The sequence below is a fragment of the Caloenas nicobarica genome, chromosome Z, assembly GCF_036013445.1.
Source record: "Caloenas nicobarica isolate bCalNic1 chromosome Z, bCalNic1.hap1, whole genome shotgun sequence".
In the NCBI taxonomy this organism is placed as follows: domain Eukaryota; kingdom Metazoa; phylum Chordata; class Aves; order Columbiformes; family Columbidae; genus Caloenas; species Caloenas nicobarica.
Window position 1 is genome coordinate 33359189 of NC_088284.1, and position 23932 is coordinate 33383120.

Below are 23932 nucleotides of genomic sequence, written 5' to 3' on the forward strand. Positions count from 1 at the left end.
CAACTGATCACAGGCACAAAGTCAGAGGCCTACTCATAGAGTTTGTGTTTCTTTCAGATGACTATGTTTTTTTAACAAACACATCCTTGACCAAAAAAAAAAAAAAAGAAAAATTTTAAAAAAATAAATATCACACATCACTTTAGTAACACTCACATTATGCATTGGGAAGAAAAGTGTTCTTAGAGATAGGTTTATTGTCATCAACTCAATTTATTCAGACAAAATGAAGAATAATAAGGAAATTCATGAGATTAAGATAATGGAAAATAATAATGTATTTGTTATGTAACAGGAACAGATAAATACTGATTAATTACTCAGTAGATCTGATAATTTTAAGACCTACAATGGTCTTAGGTTGTAGCAGTGGTTAACATCCCTCTGATATATTCTAGACCTACAATAATTAAAACACCCCTAAAAAGAGATTCTGGAAAAATATCACAATATGTAATTTCTGGTTTGGGACAGGTTGCAGACTTTGGCTCCTTCAGCTGGCTTTTAGAGCGGAAAGAACAACTAACAAAGACCATTTAAATCATTAAACGGACTATATACGGAAGGATTAGCATGGTGGAGAGTACTGTCTCTATACCTCATCCTAGCCCCATTAGTCAATATTAACTAAATAAGCTGCCCTTCCCTGCCTGTATCCCTTCACAGCAGAAGAATAGGTGTGGGCAAAACCAACACATTATCCTTGCAAAAACAACATTAGACAGGAAAGCAAACATCCCGAGGTGCAAAGAAGGTGTATTGTTGGGCATTTGTGTATTCAAATGTCACACACTCTTCCCCACTGTGTTCTCCAGCACTACACCACTGCCAAGTGGTGCAAAGAACCCCTTCTAGGTCCTCAGTCATGCTGTAGCTCTGGTTCCCCAAAGTATTCCCTAGACTCTCTGGATCTGAGGCAAACAACCCATGGCATTCCTCACTCTCTATCTCTTACCGGTGCAGTCCTTGCTACCACAGCATCCATGCTGGAAAGAAATAACAGCCCTGTGAAGCTCTTAGGACCTACTATGTGCACCTAAGACTGCACTACCATCTCCTTCCTGTCACATGGTGACTGTGCCAGACGCACCTAGTATACAATCTGCCATGTACTCATGACTTATGTCTGATATGGAGAGGCTTGCCAATAACCATGGTTGCTTCTTGCATAATCCCATGCTTAGGGAAGCCCTTGATAGGAGGTACGCTGGCCAGGCTACAGGTTGACTACAAGCTCTCTTCTTCCATCAGATGAACTTACGTGGTCCCTATCCTATTGAAAACATATAATATCATTGAGATGTCTTTGGAGTGAGGCCATGACCTCTAAAATAGGAACTTTGCTACAAACTCCATTTTGCTGCCCATTCTAAATGGTACTTATTGAAGAAAAATATGGTGTACATGTCTAATGCCTGGGGAAACAAAGGATGGACTGACTCTTTTAGAAAATTATTCAATAACAGGTCTTCCTTGTAAAAATATTACTCTTGTAATTCTTCTAAGACCAATGTTTACATGGATTATCTTTTGTGTAAGTTACAGTAAAATGAATTAAAGCTTCGAGGATAGTGCCAACTACGCATATGAATTTCTCAAAGTTTTTTCTTCTTAACACACTTGGGTAAGATAGTCTGGCATCCCTTCAGCCCCGACATTCCCTCATGTTTGCAATATGCTTATGGATTATAAAAAAACCTAGATAATTGACATTACATATGAACTTTCTTTGGCATTCAGTTAACTAAGAAAATCTGGCAGCAATTTATATATCACCTTTTAAAATTTCATGGGTGGCTGATTGTAGCTAGTGTTTCTTAACTGGTAGAGCTTCCGTCCTGCTCTGAAAATAGTCTAGATAAAGTGTGCCAGATCTGTTCCAACTGGTAGAGCTTCCGTCCTGCTCTGAAAATAGTCTAGATAAAGTGTGCCAGATCTGTTCCTGGCAGTAGACAGCACAGCTCACTGAAAAAAAACCAAAGCTTCACTGGATTTAGTTTTTATAAATATCTTTAGAGATGAGGACAAAATCAGGCTAATCAACTGACGATATAAATGTAAGTTCACACGAAACTTTCTCTTCCAAACTTTTTCTTCCCGGTAGTAAACATGCCTCTCTCAAATCCAGTTCTGACCTGGCTCCCAGCCTCCCTATATTCAGTACCAGGTTTACAGGCCAAACCTGCTACAGAAAGCAGGACACTAACAATCAAGCAGTGTCCTAACTTGCACCAGTTACATCTGCATAGTAGGTGAGTGGAGAAGAGGCAAAGGAGGTCTTTGCACAGAATGAAAACAGGGATTTCTGTGTGCTACGCGAACAGCAGGAGAAAGGGTAGACTTCCAGCTCCATAGCCTTCCAAACCTGGCCCCTCTCTTTCCTTCCCCCTCCAGTCAATTCATGCTTGGACAGGATCACTTAACAGCAGAAATATGCCACAATAATTGTATCACATTGAATGAGACTACCACACTTGTACAGGAAAGAAAAAGATAATCTTCTTAGTGGTTACATTTTGCTTGCTCTCTCTGAATAAGTAAGAGGGTAAAAAAAAGCATTAGCACAAAAATAGTGGGTTTTGTACATTTATCCTTAATGTCCGTTGAAGAAACTGCATGACAAAGGGGCTCAAATGACAAATTAGAGAAGAGTAACCAATCACTATTCCTCGCTTAGTAGATCTTTGAGAAGGTCCTTTGAAGAGGGGTTATTGCAAGGTCTGCTTAGGAAAAACAGAATTTTTGGGAGGAGAATGTGGTACCATTAAGTGGTATATGTTTCCCCAGACATTAGCAAAGCATTGAAATGCTGTACTTCTGTGGTTTCTCATCACTAGATTTATAGATAAGTTAGGTGTCAGCTAATATTCTCCTAGTCATTACTTAAAGTTTTAAAAGAAAAAAAAAGACTGAAGAGGGAAAATACTGAAAAAGATATACAGATTAGGTGGGAAAATACTTTGCTACATTTAAACTAATTAAGAACACCTGTAATCAAAAGCCATAGAATTATAAACAATCTTTAAATTGATATTCTTGTATGACCATCTAAGTAATAAAAAAAGTAAATGAAAGTCATACCTGGCCATAGCAACCTGCATAATGAATAAGGCTTGGGTGGTCTTTCGAGCAACTTAATTCTGCAATAGCTTCTGTTTCGCTCACCATCCATCGAACGCATTCCAGCTGACCATTCTAAACAAATAAAAGGAAATTTTTAATTCTAGCTGTTTCAGTTAGTGCTGGTTTGACCAAAAATGAGTTAATTTTCTTTGTGTAGTTAGAAACCTTTCTTTTTCATAGCTAGCATGGTCATTATTTGGACTTAGTTTGAGAACAAGAGATAACACTCCAGCACAGAGTCAAAGTTTTTAACTGCTGTGCTCTGAGACCCAAGGATGTTCTGAGTGCTCTGCCCACAGGTGTGAGGCATCGAGGAAGGGGAGCATGAATGGGACAGAGCTTGACTGACATCCAGAATGATCAACTACAGTATTCCATCCCGTTAGTGTCATACTTCATATTTAAAGAGAATTGGGATCTTCCGGGCTCTCCCTCAGGCTTTTCCTGCTCTTGCTCTTGGGAGTTTGGTTGGGATGTTTAGTTTGGCCTTTTGCCATTTTGCAGAGCCTCTGGGATTTTCTGCCTTTTTCCTCTTTTTTCTCTCTTTGGGATCAGCTGTTTGCGACCAGGTGCTGTTTCCTGGGACTGGCTGCTCAGTTGTGGACAGAGTTTGTGAAGAATTGCCTTGAGTATCTTATTTCTATTTTATATATATATATTTACTAGTAGTGTATTAGTATTTTGCTATTTTATTAAACTGTGTTTATCTCAATCCAAATTTCTTCCTTCCCTTTCGATTCTCTCCCCTATTGAGAGGGAGAAGGGAGAGGGGGTGAGTGAGCAGCTATCGTGGTTGTATCGCTAGCTCAGGTTAAACCATGACAAAGTTCTAAACACCTTTACTAAACAGAGAAAAGCTTATCAGAACTATTAAAGTGTTAGGAAATTCCAGTTTGTTTGAAAATGTGTTCTTTTCTCTGCTGTCATGTAATGCACTTGTTTATCTTGCTGTCCTGGATTGGTTATAGTTTGGCTATTGATTACAGTGAAAATGCTAATGTGAAAGTGGACATCAAATATTATGCTCCTTTTCCAGGCTAAGTAAAGGTAGCCTGTCCACCTAGGTAAAGACTGATTATCATTTGGTAGATTAGATGACATGTCATGACTTCGAGCTCCTTGTCACCCTACATACTCTGCATGATCATGGGGCACCCAGCAGGGGAGTTCAACTCCTGCCTTAGATAGATAGAATCAGTTTATTTACAAATCAGGTCTTATGATGTCCAAGTTATACAACAGTACATTCACTCGCAATTCTAGGTATGTAGTCCATAGAGTTACTGCCCATAGATGTTTAACCACCTCCAACAGTCCTCATCTCTGGCTCCCATAGGATGGACATCCAGGGTCTTCCCCACTGGTGCTGCTGGCTGGAGGACCTTTTCTGGTCACCAGGATAGGTGGTGTTGGCTCCTGATGAGAGGCTGCCTCTGTGCATCACTGAGCCCTTAATGTCACAGTCCATGTGAAGGTAGTCATAATTCTGCCAGTCATTAGGGTTACAATCTGGTCCCTACTTCCAGATTGTTCAGAGCAAAACCATAGCTCTGTTTCTACCGCTTGTACAGCACAGCTCAGTGACTAAATTAGATCATTTGCTGGGGCATAATGAAGAGTATCCCTACAAACTCAGGTCTTCATTGATCACTAATTAAATGCATGCTTCCAAAATTATTCTTATGTATGTAGTATCTGAACACCTAATGCTCATGGATCAAGACCTGCCTGTAATAGATACTGTACAAATACAAATAAGGAGATGATTCTTGCCTGGAACACCTTTTACAGCCTAGTCTCAAGATTCCCAAGCTGCTATGCACTCTCCTAGTAGTTTGCAAGTTACTATGAAGGGGGATGTAAATGCTGTGGAAACAGATGAACATTTTCCTCAGACCATGCTTATGGCCTGGTGTAAAGACAAGAGTTTTTAGCAGCTTCTCTTTCTGCAGCCCCTTTTCAGTGATGGTACCTTGGTAAATGCACTTTGGCATGGCCTACATTACAGCTGGCTCTTACTTCATTTTTCAGCTTTCATGTTCATAAAGGCTGTTATATTCTTTACAGCTGTAACAAGTATTTCAGTTGCTCAGTTAAAACCTCACTGGGGCAACATACATAACATAAAAAGCTGTTTGTGTGCATAAAATGGAAAAAGCTTTCATGAGAATGAAACAAATATCTATTTCAAGTTTCAGTTTTATTTTTATAAAAACAAGAAGAAGAATGCCATAAATATTAACCCATTTAAAATTATATGGGAGAAATAAAAAATTGAATAAAATTAATTTTATATTTGTTTTATTCCTTCCATATATAATGTATGAATACAAACACAAAAATGTACACCATTTTACTTACTTTCCTCCATTTCTCTCAATTTCGGTAATGAAGTAAAACAATGAAACGACTTGTATTCTTTTTATTATGCTAGAAAAATTCTCCTCAACATATTTGGGTGCAAACATCAGTAAGCATGACTAATTAATAATTTTTTATTTTGTTTTCCTTTGTATAACAACTGACTAACATATTTTTGCATTTTTAAAATCAAGACAAAGAATTAATAAAATTAAGAGGATAATTTTGGTAATGTGGAAAGGATTTATCCACAGTTAGTTAAAATAAACCAAGAATACAACAGTGTGACTCTATTTTAACTCTCCAGCTCATAGCTCAGGATCAGAAAGAGGTCTTGAATCAAAACAGTTAGTTTTAATTAATTCATTCCTTGATGGGAAGAGTTATTCATAATCGCTAAATTGTTTAAATACTCTTCCATGGAAATTTATGTTCCTGCATAGAAGTTTTCTTCCATTCTGATAGTCATCATTCTTGTGGAACACAGGTGTATGCCCCACATGGTATAATATTATGGGAGTTACGATGGTATAAAGTAAGAGCAGGAAGAATACAGTCCATTCTATCACTGTGCAAAACCACTTTGGGAGTAAGGATCAAGAGCTACAAAGTTTGGTTATGCCAGATTACTTTCAGGCTCTCACAAAACTTTGCAATGATCCAGGACAAGGCCAGCCATGCAGGTCATCATTAGAAACACTTGGGTCTGAGCACTCTTACTTACATGAAGAACTCCTTTACATTTACATACTTTTCTTGAAGCATGCTCAAGTATTATAGAAACTAAAGGAACTAATTACTAAAAAAGCTAACCTTTCTGGAGGAAAAGACAAAAGGTTTTATTGGCTTATAAACACATACAACTAGGTTGAAAAAACAAGAAAGAAAACGATTTCCAACTAAAATTCTAGGACTCTAAAGTGGCAGACTGTAAGTATGCAGCTGGGACATGGGACAAGGTATTGAAGCTAAATATCTTATTTTCATAATAGCATGTCATTAGTACAACTAGAAATCACTTTAATTTTGTATTCATTTGGCTTTGTCCCAGAAAAATAAAATAAAATAAAAAAACCTGAAAACTGCACCAGGGCCCTTGGTCATTGAAACGATGTCTCGAAGATGCAAACCTGCAAGTTGGAATCCACTAGTCCTTTGTCGGTTTCTAAAGTTTTCCCAAGAAGCAAATAACAATAAAAACCCTGAAGAAACAGAAACTCTTGTATTATATTTCACCCCTTTCCTTGTTTCTTATTAAGGTACTTAGTGGCTAAAAGGAATGGCATTCAACCATTCAGTCTCACTTACTAAAGAACCAGAATCAGTATGGTAAATTTATCAGCCTTCCTGTACACCACTATGTTTTATTTTAGTGAAGCAACACCAATAATTTTCACATTTTCCTACACGATAAGTTTTTCTGTAAGCTTTGACATTAATTTTTGCAGTTTCTGACAGACTTTGATGTGATTCTTCTAGACAACCAAGAAGTTTCACTTCCAAATGTGTATCAGAGGTTTTTTATGCTTTGTAAATGGTCTCAACACTTGTCTTACAAGATTATACCTGTATTTATTAAAAAAACCCCACAAAAAACTAAACAAGAAACTGTTATGCTCTCTAAAGAAACAACTGAGTCTGAGTTAAGTGAAAGCTCATTAAAATATAACAAATATTTTTAGTCAGTTAACTGATTTAAAAATGAACATATATGCATTGACAACAATATATAAAATGTCAACATTATACAGCTGATATTGTATCCTGAACAGTAGTGCATTTTTGTCTGCTTATGTGGTACTAATCAGCAGTTCTTTTTGCTCTCACTTAACAAAATGCATGAAAAATAACATCCTGCTGGATAAATTACTTACTGCCGACACAGAAAGAAACTAAATGATCTTTATGTCACATTACAGTAGAGGCACTGACTAAGTTACCTTTATTGCTAATCCAGCTGGAGTTAGCTGCTCAATGTTCCGTTCATTCAAACAGTCTTCACCCATCAAAGAAGTGAGATGCTGCAGGCATTCTGCATGTCCCTTTGATGCTGCTACATGCAACAGATTGTTGTCACACTCATCATGGATCTTATCCAGATTATCTGCTGCTAAATGTGGCTGTTAAAAAAGCATTATGTTAGTTACAACTAAGGATAAAAAGATACAGACAACATTAAGCCTCACAGCTCAAAACACATGCCAAATACAAAGATGTTACCCCATAGGCATGTTCTTATATAACTCAAAACCAGGAGCTTTTCATTTCACTACACAGAATACGGCTACTATTTGTAAAAGGATAGAGGTGGGATGCTCACTGGCTTGATTCACCATGTAGTTTCTCTCCTTCTCATGCAATTGTCCTTCAACAGTGCAAGATCTTGCAAGTAGCTCTAAGTCTTTGTAGCGGTTTGATCAATGAAGTAGCTGCAAAAATATCCATATTTTAAAAATTTCTGTCTGTTTTGTGTTTGTTTTCTCTCCTTTTTATTTTTTATATTATATTGATGAGTAATTGAACAGAAAACATCCAGGACTCCTAAAAATAGTTCTTGATTAATTTTGCTCATCACAGAACTGGCAGCTTGTGTTAAGTACAATCTAAAATATAGCTAAAACACATGACAGAAAACTCTCATATGATAGTTTGTTTCCATGAAAAAAATGTATTTGACTACTTACCCGAAGTACTACATAACCATGACCTAATACATTATTTCTGCCTAAATCTAATTATGAGGCAAAACAATTGAATTGAGAAACTCCAGAAGGAAAACAGAAGAAGTATGACAGAATTAAGGAGCAGCAATGCTAAGTTCCTAGAGTTGTCCAGACTTGTCAGTGTACTGGTTGATGAGTCTACTTCATTCAGAGGTTTTGACCTATCTTAAAAAAATCAGCATTTTCTTCTCATCTACCTATCTATGATGAGCTCTTTTTCCCACCTCAATTCCCATCTCAGGGTAAATTTAATTTGCTTTTATTTCTTACTGAGCAATCTCATATTCTGTTCTGCTTCTGTCTAGTCTTTGAATATGTGCCTTTGTTCTTGCTGCTATGTTAATAGCGTGCTTTTGTGCTTGAGCTGGACTGGTAAACAGAGAAGCTAAACAAAATCTAACAAAAACAGTTCTTACACATCCACTCTGCCTCCACCAGCCGTTCTGAGCGGAGATCACATGCTCTGCATCACTGTGTTAACTTGCACCTAGTTACTTTGGAAAACATCATTGATAGTGCCTGATCACAGTGCTGGAATTTACTAAAAAACTTCATATGGGTCAGAGGCCAAAGAGGCTTTAGAGAAAGCTCCTGCCTGAGAATGCTGCTTCAACAAGACAGCATAAACACTCCTGAATAATAATCAGAATACAACAAAAGACCTTCTGTTCCCATCATCAGCCTCTAAATAACAACTGAGCAAAACCAGAAACAATTGAACAAAGCAACCCACAAATATTGTGAAAGGCAAAACTCAATTCAGATTGAAATTCAATATTTAAGTGATCTCAACAGTTAAAATGCCTTCCTTCTATAAAATTTCAGTGTACTGCGTAAACTAGTAAGCCTGGCCACATTTACGTAAATTAGTATCTTGGGTTTGCTACATATTTGCTTTAAAGATTAAAACTTTCCATTGGGAAGCCCATACACTCAATTTCTAAGAAGTGTACAAGATAAAAAAGGCAGCAGTTCAAAATACGCACTTCGTCAGCTTTGCTGGCTTATAAGCCACATCACAGATCGCTCTTATTCTAATGTGTTTTATGAAAAAGATTATACTTACCAGTAAAGATATTTGGCCTTCCTTCACAATGTTTAAGATGCTCTTAATTTTTTTCACCTCTTCGCTCCTCTCTTCTGGGCCCCCTGCACTGCTCCAGTTCATACTGAGTTCCTCTAGCTGCTTGCTTTCTGCCACTGCTGACTGCAGGTGGAAAGTCCTCACGTGGCAGTTTGGCATAGTCTTCTCAGTTTTGTGACCGTGAGGATCAACAAATGTCCTGCTGAAGAAGCCCTTGCCCTGGGCTTCAGATTCATGGGCTGAGCTACAGTTAACTAAAGGCTGGGAAAGCTCTAGCTCTTCTGTTAAATGCTTGTGCTGATCAAGGACAATGGGCTGCATTTTTCGCAGCTGAGAGCTTTTCACAGGAGACAGCACACAGAATTGCATCCCCTCAGCAGGCGAACTCTCTGTACTCCCTGCAGAGCAGGTCTTGCCACTAAGACCATTCACTGTTGAACATACACCCAAAACCTTTTTCTCAGGAGCTACCTTTGTAAAAGGAACAACTTGCTGGCTTGATTTAATATAAGGCACATCCAAAATTTCATCCATATCCAGGTCATAGTGTTCCAGCTCCCCAAGCAGAACAGTGGGCTCAATGTTTTTACTTTTAAGGCTCTCTCCTTCTCCTGGACTCTGGTCATCATTTGGAGGTGCAGGCTGAGAATCGCTGCCTTTCCGGTGTTCTCCCTTCTGGTTCTTCTGGTCATCACTTTGATTGTTCTCAGAGCTTTCTGGCTGGTGCTTTAATGGTGAAACCCTCTTCACTGGTCTGAATTTATTGCACACATCTGCAATTCCTGTTGGTTTCTGTGCATTTCCGATAAGAGTTGAGACTCCACAGTTCCAGCTGCTGCTGGAAACTAGAGAAACAGAGGAATGTGATTTAGAAGTGATTACTACCAGATGCGTGACGTGACATGACACGCTTTAAAGATACACCTGACCAAACACCGGAAACAAGAATTACATGATAACATGCCACATTCATATCTAAGCAGATTTAATGGCATCTCTATGAAAACAGCTGAAGAATTCGACACTCCAGAAAAGAAACTTTCTTCAAACAGGACATACGAAGTAATAAATTATAAATAAAGAAGTTTTAATCAAGAAATGGGCATCAATAAGAGCCTAGTGGCATTTACAGTGGTCCTGTCCAACTATGCTAGTCTGAATTTTTTTGTTGCATAGAGATGCATCATAAAAGTTGAATGATTTTCAGGGAGGTCAACAAAAGGGTTAGTCAAAACTTTTTAGTGGATTTGTTTTATCAACAGCAACAATTTCATTTTTAAGGCCTGTTATCTCTGCAAGAGGTATTTTTCACAGAAGAACTGGAAATCCACATGAACAGTGACTGAGAGCTAGGACTGTTCAGCTTGGAGAAGGGAAGGGTCAAGAGGAATGTTATTCTTGTGTATAATTAGATTATAGGAAGTAGCAAAGAAAAGTGACTGAGGCTTTTCTCCGTGGTGCCCACTGGCAGGACAAGAAGCAACGGACACAAAGGGAAACGCATGAAATTCTGTCTGGACACAAGAAAATACTATTCACTGTGAGGCTGGTCAAACACTGACACAGGTTGCCCAGAGACATTGTGGAGTCTGCATCCCTGGAGGTATCCAAAATCTAACTGGACACAGTCCTGGGCTTAACCTGCTCTAGCTGACCCTTCTTAAGCAAGACCATTGGACTAGAGGGTGTCTGCCAAGTGAAACGATTTTGTGATTCTCTGATCTGAAAATTAAGCTACTTATTCAGGTATGATTTTTCATTTTCCACTTTTCCTCTGTATGTTGGGCTTCTGTGTCAAACTTTGTCCGTTATACATACATAAGCTGTATATATACATCTATCTATCTATCTGTCTATCTATACACATGCACACATACACATATATTTAGCTCTGAATCTTCCAAACCATAATTTCACTGCACTACAGGATATGGAGCTGGACCAGTGAATCTGACTTGCACAGAAGAAAGGGAGCTCAAGGTACCTGAATCTTAATCCTACTGAACTTGAACTCAATCCTACTGAACTTTGCAGTCTTTCATATAGTCCCAGCTGGTGATATTTATGATGTCCACGATCAGTGGAACTCTGGAGAAGTATTTTCCTTATTTTGTTATTTTCATTTGAGAGGTAGCACTAAAACCACTAAAGCCTTCAAGCAGTTTCTACACCCTTTTCAATGTACACTAAGAGTTAATGCATTTTGAAAGTCAAGAATACTGTTTAAACAAAGCAGATTTATTACATGTGCTAACTGCATATCAGTGGGATCTAATTTGTGGTCAAAACACACAATTTGCCATGAACACCCTCCTAAGGAAACAGATATATACACTTTCAGTGCAACATTAACATCTGAAGTGAAAGATTAGTACAGCTTAGTAGTTATGGATGTCTGAAAATTACCTTAATACTTTTGGAAGTGCTTAAGAATACATTTCCGAAGAAGATATAAAAATGATAATAATCAAAAGGCAAGCAACTTAGTGGGCCAATACAAAGAACACACTGTACTGACTTATTTATGTATTGTATAAGATTCTAGGTTCAAAGGCCTACACTTTTATGTTGGTTTTATTTACATGTGAAATTTTTTCCAAGTGATACAGAGAAATGGATACCATATGTTTCCCAGCTGTTTTGTTCTGACAGGAACTATTAAGCACTCAGTATGGAAATGAATTCTGTCTGAGTTTTATGAAAACACTGCTTTCAACACAGGGGTCTAGACAGAGGAAAAGGCATCAATATTTTTTTTGTCGTCACTTTATTTAAGCTTACGTTTATTTTGTTGCTTGGCTTTCTCCACTTTCTAACCTTAATAACATGCATTTACATAAACTACTGATGACAAAATTGTAAAATTGGATGCTACAAAGCAGCAATGACCTTTGTTACAAATATGTCTTGGATCATTGTAAAATCATGTATTTCTCTTTTCTTTCACTACCGTTAGAGCAGAAGAAGGTACTTATATTTTTTTTCAATTGTTTTTCTTCCCAACATTTCTTTACAAACACTGTTTTTCCAGAAAACAAACTGGAACACCAAGAACATTTTGCAATATTCATATAGACTTAAAAAATTTCTCTTCACTTAACTGGGATGATGAATTTACACTTCATTGAATAAAGGATTACAATATAGTGTTTAACCACACAGCAGTAGGGAAGAAAGCAAGTCAGACTGGTAGACACAATCCTTCTTTGTGCTATTTTCTACTTGTGTGCTGTACAGGCTGCACTAGTGCTTACGCAGTTACAGCATGGTTTCCCCCTACACAATACTGAAACCATAGGCCAGAGTGTATCAGGGCATGTCTTGGATCTCTTCCCTTCTGTTTTCAGATGTTTGTTCCCTTAAGAAGCAAAACCAAGTGCTGTGTATGTCCTCCAAAGGACCAGCACAGTAGGAGTTATGTGAGTAGTCTTCAACAGCTGCATCAAGGGAAAAGCCTCTTGCTCATCTCTCCATACTTATGAACTCAGGCAGGGGCCATTAAAAGTCTGGGTCAAATAAATGCTGTTTGATTCTTTTATAAACATCAGTAAAGGATGGTCTGAGTTTAAGGCAGGGGACTAGAATGTGAAGCAGCTAGTTTTGTTCCAGACAAATAATTCTGGCATAATCTTGGATAAACAATATCTCTCTTATGCACCAGTATCTCAAATGTAAAAAACTGATGACAATTTTTTTTTCAACTATGTTATCAAAATTATTTCTTTAACTTCTATTAATTAATGTGAGAGATTTGGATGATCCTGTTGCTATGTTGCTGAAGTAAAAAGAGAAAGGAACACAAAACCCAGGGAGACTTCATTCACATCAGTAAAGAAGTGTCATGCTGCCTGATAGACCTGAGTTGCCAAAGCATTTCTTTGGCATTAAAGAGTAAACTGCAAGCGACAAATTTGCAAAAGTAGTTCTTCACCATATGTTGTGCTCTACATTCTTCTTGAGGAAGACAAAATGCAAAAAGTGAATAAAGAGGCCTGTAGTTTTATTTATAGTTTTATCCATTTATGTATTTATTTGTTTATTTGCAGATGTCCTAGAACTACTGAGGGCCAATAATCAGAAAAGGGGAAAATTAGGAAGCAACTTCTCTTACAATTTAATCAACAGATTTTATTTTAGGAAACAAAATTTACCTTGAACTTTCTAAAAAAGATCCTTACAACGTGTTTCCAATTGTAAGCATCTGTTGACTTCAGAGAATTTTTCAACATCATCTCTGTATCTAGGGCAAGGAGAGGTGTGTGTGGGGGAGTTTATCTGGTATACAAGTATCTGTAGAATCATAGGGTAACTATATGAGTTTTGTCTGACCATCAAGGCTACCTCATGCACGGATGAAACTTTACCCTTGTGACAAGCAGTTTCTGTGATCCCTACAATCTAACATCAAACATCAGAATACCTTTAAATTGTCCTGAGTATAATGAAAATAACAAAGAACTTAGCTTTCACTTCAGCTCTATAAGGAAACTACTACGGAAATTCATTCCTGGTGTGCGTGCAAGAGCCTGTCTCTCTGGCATATGGGTAACAGTAACACTCTTTAAATGATCATGGCTTCATGAAGTTTACGGAACTGGTGACACAAATAGGAAGTGGCAAAAGGCTCTATTTCACACAGCAGTACCATTACAAAATAAACTGAACATGCTGCAGACTGGTATTTCCAGATATTGCTATGCCAGCTCTTCACAAACTCAGAATGACTCGCATTCAAAGACTACTGGCTAACTGATGAAATGGTCAAGCTCCTGTGTATCTGTCACCACCACCATGGACTCCTTTAAGGTTTATGCTGTGACCAATGTTCTGTAGTCACAAATGCTGCTGTTGAACAGCTGGGACATAGACAAGGCAGGCAAGCAGGAAAATGGATGTAGATGTGAGTCATTTGCAGATCAGTTGGGAACCAAGTCCATGTTGCGCTACCAGACCACTTGACACCTGCACACTGGTTTGGCAGGAAAGAAAAAGAGTATCAATTCACTCCTGTTCTTCTGTACATGGCAAACATGGATCCCCATTACCATGCTACCTCCTTCAGTGAAATCCTTGAGCCTTTCTAGCTTGTTATCTCTGTACCTTCTCAGGACGGAGAATAAAATTTTATAGTTAACTGCATTGAACCACTGTCCGGGAGAAAAACTGGATGACTTCCAAACAGTTATCAGTCACCAACGCCATTAATGCTTCTGACTAATGACCAGACCTGTATCCAGACTGTGCTAACTCTAAATTCCCTGTATTTCAGCCTTTGTTTTCTAAGAACTCCATCCCTGTGCAGTCACAAAGCACAATAAAACTGTCAATACTGGAGAGCAATACACTTCTTAGGCCCTGGAGCTGAGAGATCTGGACTATGGCAAGACCTTCTACTCATTTTATCATGCTTAACAGATCCTTCAATGGCTGATCAACCTCTGAGATTGAATCACGGTTATTTCTTGCTGACAAAGAAGTGGGAACATTCTGGTTGTCTCCCTAATAACACTTTCTCAAAGTAATTTGGTTGCAATGTTCTTTATAGCAGCATTCATATGCAGAATAGATCCTTAAGCAATCTGGTGTAACTGGAACTGCTCTAAGCACAGTAAGGTGGACAAGACAGCTTTCAGAGGTGCCTTCCGACTTAAGATATGCTATGATGAAGTTGTAACCACCCTGAAAAAACATTGTCTGCCTGCAGGTAGTAGCAAGACTGGAAACAAAGTGACAAACAGATAAGATAATACACTGTTTGGGAGCTTTTACCTAAAGACCTTGTCAGCGTGTACTTGGAAACTCCCAGTACACAAAACTCAGAGGTACCCTTTACCCTTGTTGACAACACAGCAAGAAGCTTCTTTACCATTTAGGCTTAAATTGTTTACTCTCTAAAAAGGGTAAAGAGCTGGACCTTGGGAACTACTGACCAGTCAGCTTCATCTCTGTGCCTGGGCAAATTGTGGAACACATCCTCCTGGAAGCTATGTGTAGGCATATGGATGATTGAGAGGTGAGTAGAGAGAGCCAACAATGCTTTAACAAGGGAAAGTCACGCCTTACTAATCTTAGTGGTCTTCTATGATGGAGCAACTGCATCAGTGGACAAGGAACTAATGTGACTTCTGTAAGCCCTTTGACATGGTGCCTCACAATATTCTTGCCCCTATTTTAGATACAGAGTTTTGATAGATGGACTATTTAATGTAAAAGGCATTGGCTGGATGGCTACATCCAAAGAGTTGCAGTCAATAGCTCAGTGTCCAAATGGAGATGAGTAATGAGTGGTGTTCCTCAGGGGGTTGTATTAGGATGGGTTCTGCTCAATATGTTTATTAATGACATAGACAGGAGGATTGAGTGCACACTCAGCAAATTTGCAGATTGAGTGGTTGAGGTGAGTGGTGCAGTTTGTGTGCTTGAGGATAGGGATGCTATCTAGAGGGACCTTGACAAGGCTTGAGGACTGGGCCAATGTGAACCTCATGAAGTTCAACAATGCCAACCAAGTGCAAGGTCTTGCACTCTTACGATGAGGATCATGAAACACTGGAAGCTGTGGATGACCCATCCCTGGAGGTGTTCAAAGGTCAAACTAGATGGGGCTTTGAACAACCTTATCTACCAAAAGATGTCCCTGCCTATGAAAGAGGGGTTGGACTAGGTAATCTTTGAAGGTCCCTTCCAACTCAAACCATTCTAGGATTCTATGGTTTTATAAATGAGAACAAACTCTGTTAGGTTGAGTCCATTGCTACCAAAGGATGAACACATTCAAATTACTTTCCTTTAACTGAAACTCTTCCTCTTTGCTTTAAAAATTCATTTACTGTGGAGTTTACTTCACTTTCCATCATCATTATTGAAGAAGCCTGGAATTAGCATTGACAACTGTCCATACCTATCAAACGCATTTTTAAATGCAGTATTTCACCATATTGCTCATGTACTATACAATCATTTGGGGGCCTGAAGTAAGTGTATACAAAGTTTCACATTTGGAAATATACTCTTCCCTGAAAGAAATGCCTGAGGTTCTTCAGTATGATATGACTTCAGCAGAGACTCTTGAACCAATTAAGACTTGTACTCATTCCAGGTCCAAAGCACTGTGATTCCAACTTTGTACACAGACACTGAGGTGTTGTCTACACTAGGGAAACTTTTAGAAAATTCCTCATGTTTGTTAACACCAATTTATCTCCAGCACTGGCAAGAGATGGAGAAAAGGATGTCCCATACATATCGATGGATAATCAAAACCCATTCTGAATATCTATTTACTGTTTTATTAATATCACTGAAATAATTTTTAACTGAAGGTGGCACTGTTTTACAGTTTTAATATATTAATAACATCCAGGAGCACATTTTAGTGTTCTTTAATGTAAGGTCTGTAGCATGAGATCCTGAATTAAAGAACAGCCCTGCACAGAGAGGGTTTGCTCCCATGTAAGTGGAATTTGAAGCCACTCTAAAGGCAGAAAGGGTAAACAGGGTAAATAATAATTCATCCTTTTAAATAACAATGCCTCTTTTCCAGGTAATTCAAACAACAATACAAACCCCAGTGAATGAATATTTTTTCTTATCTTGGCTTATCTTTCTAAAACATAAAATACAGAAGAGACAAAGAAAAATTCAAAATTAATAAACTGGGTTTACCCTTGTACAGACTAATCTAAAGACGTAAAAGGGAGATAGCAAGTAAAGCTCTACTGAAAAATCAGAAGAGGTCATTCTGGCACAAAATGTGTAAAACAGGATGAGGAGAATGTGAAAATGATGTAGGAAAAGAGTTTATATATAGCTATCACAACTGTCACTGCATACTAACTATTGTTTTTTTTCTGAAAAAATTCTTCAGTATTCTACCAAGGAATTTCCCAATCTATTTTGTATTGTTTCAGACATGTTTATGTGGGAGGTATTTGGAGGACAACAGACTCTGGTAAATTAATGTCATATAAGACTGCCTCAAAAAAAAATTTTACTTTAATTTCTCTTATAGCTAAAAAACTACCAAGAGCTTGAGACAGAAATCATGTGCAATTTTATATTCACTGATTTATTTGTTTTTCTCAAACAGGAAACTGATCTTCTGAATAATTTTGTGAATGACAGGTACTTTGGGAATGCATAAAGCAGTGCAGAAGGATAAATGCTGCAGATGAAAGATGAACTTGCTTTTATTAACCTGTGTATAAAGATTCAGAGTATGAAATTGTGCTTATTTGAGACATACATTTAATGACAATCAAAAGTTGTCATAGCTGACAGTATATACTTCAACAATGATATGGCTCAGTGAAGCTTGTTGAACACAGATGTCTCGAACCATTTGCTCAAGTTGCCTTAGAAAATCTTTCCAGAAAGAAAGCAGCCAATTTCATGCTTAATAACAAAAGTATAAAGGGCTTATTTCTGTTTCAATTCATCATTCTATATTAGACAACAACAGAAATCCATGGGTAGGCACTAAAAATGAGTTAGCTAGATCAGTTTCCAAACTACACTCTTTAATTGTCTGTCTTTGAAGAAGAACAATGCCCATCATAGCAGTTATTATACTAGCTACAAAGGCCATTCCCTTGAAGCATGATGGTAGAGAAAACAACTACCCTTAATCATGCCTTATTGTGGGTAAATCAGGATTTGCCCTACGCCTTTTCTATGATCTCATATATCTTCTGCCTTCTAATCTGGAGGTACTGACATACAGTTTGGCTCCAAGGATCCCTTGGAGTTATTCTGAGCCAGAATTCCCTAAATTCAAGGAAGGAGTCAGGACCGAGATGGTACTGACTGCACAACTTTTATGCACATCTTGCAACAGGGCGAGGAAGGAACCAGAGGACCTTCCTACCAGTGCAGATCACTGGCCAGTGCTGTCCAACAAAGGGAGGTGACAGTGGGAATTCAGAAAGGAAAAACTGTACATAGGGAAATCCTTTCTCAGACTTTCTAATCTCTCCTTGTCCAAAAAAATAAGTAATTTGAGCAAAAGTTACAGGAGCAGGCAGAAATAGTTTTTAAAAAAAAAATCTGTTGAAAGGTCTTTGTGAAATGCTTGAGAAAGCACACTCACTGGTAAACACTGGTATGTTTGCCTAGGATTAGAAGTGCTTAGAGTAATTTGAAAACAATGTAACCAAACACTTTCATATGTTACTAACATATTATTAAATGTTTACACGAAATGGGGAAAGAAAATGGGATTTACAGGGGCTATTTACTAAACTTAACTGTGCACAATGAATAGTAAGACGTCAATAATATCAGCTGTAAAATTTAAAAATGTAATTCCAAACAGAGGAATTGTCTGGTTTAAATCTGTTCTAACAATCTTATTTGTGAAAATGGTTGTCTGCATATTTATACATATTCTTAAGTATTAAGTCAAATTTTATTTTCTCTGTAATTTTGCCTTAACTATCTTACTGAACTAAATGTTTTTCCTGAGACAAAGCTGAAAGCTAATTATTTTTTAGATTATTAGGGTCCTGTTATATCTAAACCTATGGCTAACTCATGATTAAATTTCAGTTCTTTTATAAAAGTAATTCTTGGATAGTTCTCCTTCTACATTCTTCTGTGTTTTAAAGCAGAAATACAAACTCTTAAGTGGGAGTCAGTATGAGGTAGAAAGCTGGATCAGCTCTTTGTAAAACCTCTGAGGTTTTCTATGTGTAACTACTTAAATTGCCAATGGAATACAGATATAAAATTGTATGAATGTCATGCATATAAAGATTTATGGTATAAAATATCTTCATCAAAAATAGGACATAGCAACAACAATTTGAGGAATATTTTTTAATGGTCTACAGTATGAGAGAGGCAAGAGACTGCATCAAAAGCAACTATGAAAAGTCAATGGATGGGGCCTTACGGAATGTTGACTGATGCAGCTCTGTTTATATTTCAAGATACTTCGGATATTGAAGTCTGTACAGAGACGTAAAGTGATACCTTATTGTTCAGCACTATATGTTTACTCAGTGATGAAGCAGAGTAAAAATAAATTGATTTTAGTACTATTTCCAATTCGTGAAAACTCATAAGTGATAAGTAGAGAGAAAAAAATAGATTTTAGTACCATTACCAGTTTGCCAACACTATTATCAGTGCTCAAAACCTCTTTTTTGACTCAAGACTTTTAAACAAAGCTGTGCATTAACTTCCACTGGCAGACTCTCCAGTGTTACTGCCATCTTCCAGCAATTCCTGTACTTGCCTCTGTCAATGCCTTTTCAAGGCAATATATGAATGTAGATGTAATTAAAATCATCATTGAACATGTCAACTGCAGAGGAGACCAAGAAAAAACAGAGCTACAAAATAAATTGTCAATATTCCATAGTCTTACGGAAGAGCTCATAACCAGTGCTTCACTGTTGCTATTGGTCTTCATTTTGCTTTGACTACTATCCCAATTTCAAAAATAATATACTCTTCTTCCTGTAAACAGGTATTGATGCTGCCACTCTGGCTGAGCAGTCATGAACAGACCATGCAGTACAATATATCTTACGGGCTATTTTTGTTCTTCTCTGGTTCACCTTACTCTTGGAGCAGCTGACTGAATGAGCGGCTTTAACTCTTTTTATGGCAAGACAAGATAATGCCTTGCTGCCACATGATCAGCTGCTAATACTGATAGGCAGAGAGAGGCAGGGAAATGGTAGCAGGGAGAAAATGGGGTGAGTGGGATGTAGAAGAGATGAAGGAGGTACTGGGTAGGGAACGAAAGGGGAGACAATAAGGGACAGTAAATGGTGGGGAGGAGAATGGTGATAAGAATGAGAGGAAGAAGGGTCTAGAGGAATGGTGGGAATAATATTGAGAAAGATTTGGGGGGAAGACTGGAGGGAAAAATGGGAAAGACTCGTGAGTAAGAATGGTGGGAAAGACTGGGATGAAATTGAGGGAAGAAAAAGTATGCTCTGGGGAAATGAAGGGAAGAATAGGGGTGTGAACATTGGGGAGAATGGGGATGAAGAATGGTGGGAAAGAATGGTAGGTAGCGTGGGTGGGAAAACAGTGGGAGGAATGGGGAAAGAAGAATGATATGAGGAATGGGGGGAGGAATGGTGGGATGAATGTTGGAAGGAATGACAGAATGAATGGCAGGGAAGAATGAGTAGAAAGGTGAAGAAGTGGGGGAGAAAGATGGCAGGAGGAGAGAAGGAAGGAAGAGGAATAAGGGAAGAATAAGGAGAAGAATGGCAAGGAGAAATGCGGTGAGAATGGTAGGATGGAGAGAGTGGGGATAATAGGGGTAAGAATGAGTAAGAAGAAGGGAAGGAGAGGTGAAGAAGGTGGAACGAGAGGGGAAAGGGGAAGAAGGGAGGAAGAAAGGCATGAGGAAAGGAGGCAGGAAGAAGAGAGAAGAAATGGGATGGGCAAGGCAGGGTGAGGACAGAAGGGTATAATAGGGGAGGATGAGGGGAATAAGGAGGCGAGAACAGTGGAGGATAGGGAAAGACAGAGGAAAGACTGGGGTAGAATGAGATAGGGCACTGAGGGGGATGAATCAGGGGCGCTCTCCCTTTCCACTTCTTCCCTGCCTCTGCTTGCAGCAGGTAGTAATACCATGTGCACAATCACTGCTGTGCCCTGCGCAGGCAGTAACATGGGAAAAAGCAGGTATGGTAAGGAGAGCTTTGCTTCCCTTTATTGCCACAGTCAGTGGCATACAGATGTGATGATCTAGCCTTTAATGACTGTGGTAGAAGTAGCTATCAGAAAGTTTCAACTTAGTTACATACCTCAGAAATTTACAACTCCCTGAAAGGCAATATAGAAATAAAAGCTGCCAAAGGATAGCACAATTCTTAAAGACCTCTATCATCCCACAAATTCCAGGTCTCCCATTTCTGTTATAAAAGTATCTGATGAAACAACATTAAAAAAAGTTCAATTAAAACATCAGAAAGCACAATAAACTTTTCATAGCTCAACAAAAATGCTCCTCTCACCAATTCATTTCTCCTCCATCGGGAAGAGAAAAACAAAAGCAGATTAATCTGATTTACAGAGTGAAAAACAACACTGAATGCACTTTTTGTCAGGGGGAAAGGGGGAAGGTCTCCAGCTGGTTCTCATCTATATGCCATGATTCTTCATTTAGTTTACACTATTAAACTGAAAAACTCAGCTTTAATCTTAACTATTACAGTATGCCTTAGAGTAGATTCTATCATGTAGCATCCTTGATACAGTTTCAGACTCTGGCAAAACATCATCCCTCAAACTGGTCGTGGCCATATGGGTAGTAAATGTATCCAACATTTTTTCATTGGCGCCTACATTATTACGTCTTGTCACCAATGGTTTCTCGGGTTTTCAAGTAAATTGTTGCATATACTGTGGTTTGGAGCTGCTGAGATGAAGCCCTGCATTTATCTGTATACAGCCAAATCCTTTTTTGGAACTTTTTTTCCTTCTAATGAACTAACATCTGTTGAAAAAAAAAAAAAAAAAAAGTAATGTTTCCAGAAAGCTGTACAAAAATGAGAGAAAACAAAACAACAGAACACTGCCAAGAAGCTATCGTTGCCAAGTTGTACATGATAAAAAGCAGCCTAGAAAATGATGAGTGAACAGAAGTGGGTATCATACCTGATCTATCTTCATTTTGTGAATCACACCTTCTACATAATTCTGGGATGGTCTTGAGAGAAGTTACAGAATACTGTAAAAAAGGAAAAAATGTATATGAAGCAATTCATTTAAAAAGATAAAAAGTAAGACTTTCAAGAGGTCCTGATGTCATGGGCACAGACTAAACCTACCAAGCCAAGGGTACTTCTGGCAGTCTGATGGTCTTCTCAGGTTGCATGAGAAAAGCAGATGGCATCTGCTTTTGTGTCCCACCTTGAGGGGTATCAAACAGACTTTAAAAACTACAGCAACGCATCTCCCCACCTCAGATTTTTCCTTCCTGCAGATCACCATTATTCAAGTCACAAATACATTTTATATATCCATCCTTTTCATGGGATGCAAGATATATCAAAGATGAGAATAGATCTAGGCTTCACAGTAAGCATTGAGGGTGTCACTTTGCCCACCTGGGCATCTATTATGGTGATTATACTGCAAGATACTTCATGGTTAAAAAGTAGAATTCAAGCTTTCACAAACAAATATGTAAAAGTAATGCAGAATATTTGCACTATCAAGATCTGACTTCAGAGTAGGACACATCATGTACATACAGATATCAGACAACAGGCTAATTTCTTTAACCTAGATTTTACTACACCAAACTTGCATCATTACTTGGATGTGACAGGATATGCCTGATATTAATCAGGATTTTATTCTCTGAATTCAGCATTAAAAAGGAAAGAAAAGGGATGACGTATGTATCTTACTAAACAGAAATATTTTTCTTATAACCTTGTGGAATACTCTTGCTAAGACACATGATCCAGCGTTATAAAACTACACATTCTGACATACAAAAGTTAAGTTACTTAATAGCAAGCCTTCCTTAATCAAATGCTTAAATGTTACAGGAATCTTCATGTAAACAAACAAAAATCATTATGTCTGTGAAAGATCAATAGCTTTGCTCATATAAAAAAGCCTATTAAAAACAGTATTTTGGAAACCAAAACAGAAAAAAGCATTTCGGATTAGCACAACTGAAAATTGTTAAAGAATATATAAACACCATATGTTTTCAAAGAAACAGATATTTTTAGCTGGTGAGCTATTGATCAATGAAGCAAAACAACTACATAAAATACCATGAGCTTTCCACACAAAAAAGTAGCAGTCATACATTGACCTGTTTTTTGCTGATAGTTTGTCATTCAAAGTTTGATGTGCTTCTAATGCCCAGCTGGCCATCTGCTTCAGAATAAAGTTGACCTCATGTGACCAACTGCAGAAGTAATTTACTTCTTTGGTGCAAGTTTAAGACTGTTGAGCTCAAGTTATTTTAGTTACTCTATTAAGCCTCAAAAACCTTCCATGCCTTCTTTTTTCCCTTGCTGAACTGATTCAGACATGTTTTGAGAAACGTCAACAACAACAAGAATCACTCATAAGTACTCCCAGGATAAGCACTGAACTTATTAATTAAAATATGTAGCAGCACTCCACGGAACTACACAGTGACTCTGATCTCCATTAAACAAGGGGTTGTCTATAAGGCTGTGATTGCTCCAGGATGTGACAACCTAAAGCAACATAGAGCAGAAGAAGGCGAAAGATGCTACTAAATACAAATCAAGACACATTAAACATGTACTTGTACAAACACCATGTGCATGTATCCAACATTTTTTCACGTTAGTTATTGTTTAATAAAGATTGAACTGTTAAGCTATATGTCTTGCTATTTCAGCCCAAAGACTCAGAAGGCAACGCTGAGCTGGTCTAGTAAGATTCTTAAGAGAGTCCAAGTAACATGTCTCCAAGGAATATGGTAGCTTCATATGACCAGCTGGTGCAGTTTAAACTATTACACAGTTTGTAATTCAATTAGAATGAGGCCTTTTGTATTCCACTGGTATGTGTTTTGTCAGGCAACCTCAAAAACAGAAAGTAATTTTTCTTTTTTTTTTTTTTTTCCCCTGTTCTTTCATGGAAGAATAGATTTTCTTTCTGTTTCAACATTGCACTA

At 37.9% G+C, this 23932-nt stretch overlaps 1 protein-coding gene across 2 annotated transcripts in view; it reads right to left on the reverse strand.

Moving 5' to 3' along the window:
- Positions 1-23932, reverse strand: part of SNCAIP (synuclein alpha interacting protein) — a 91287-nt gene that overhangs the window by 24347 nt on the left and 43008 nt on the right. For both annotated transcript variants that reach the window (XM_065656373.1, XM_065656374.1), the window contains exons 3-6: positions 21916-21988; positions 9274-10136; positions 7425-7604; positions 3082-3195 (exon numbers count right to left, since the gene is read on the reverse strand). In XM_065656373.1, coding sequence (XP_065512445.1) covers positions 3082-3195; positions 7425-7604; positions 9274-10136; positions 21916-21988 — 1230 coding nt within the window. The remainder of the gene's footprint in view (positions 1-3081; positions 3196-7424; positions 7605-9273; positions 10137-21915; positions 21989-23932) is intronic.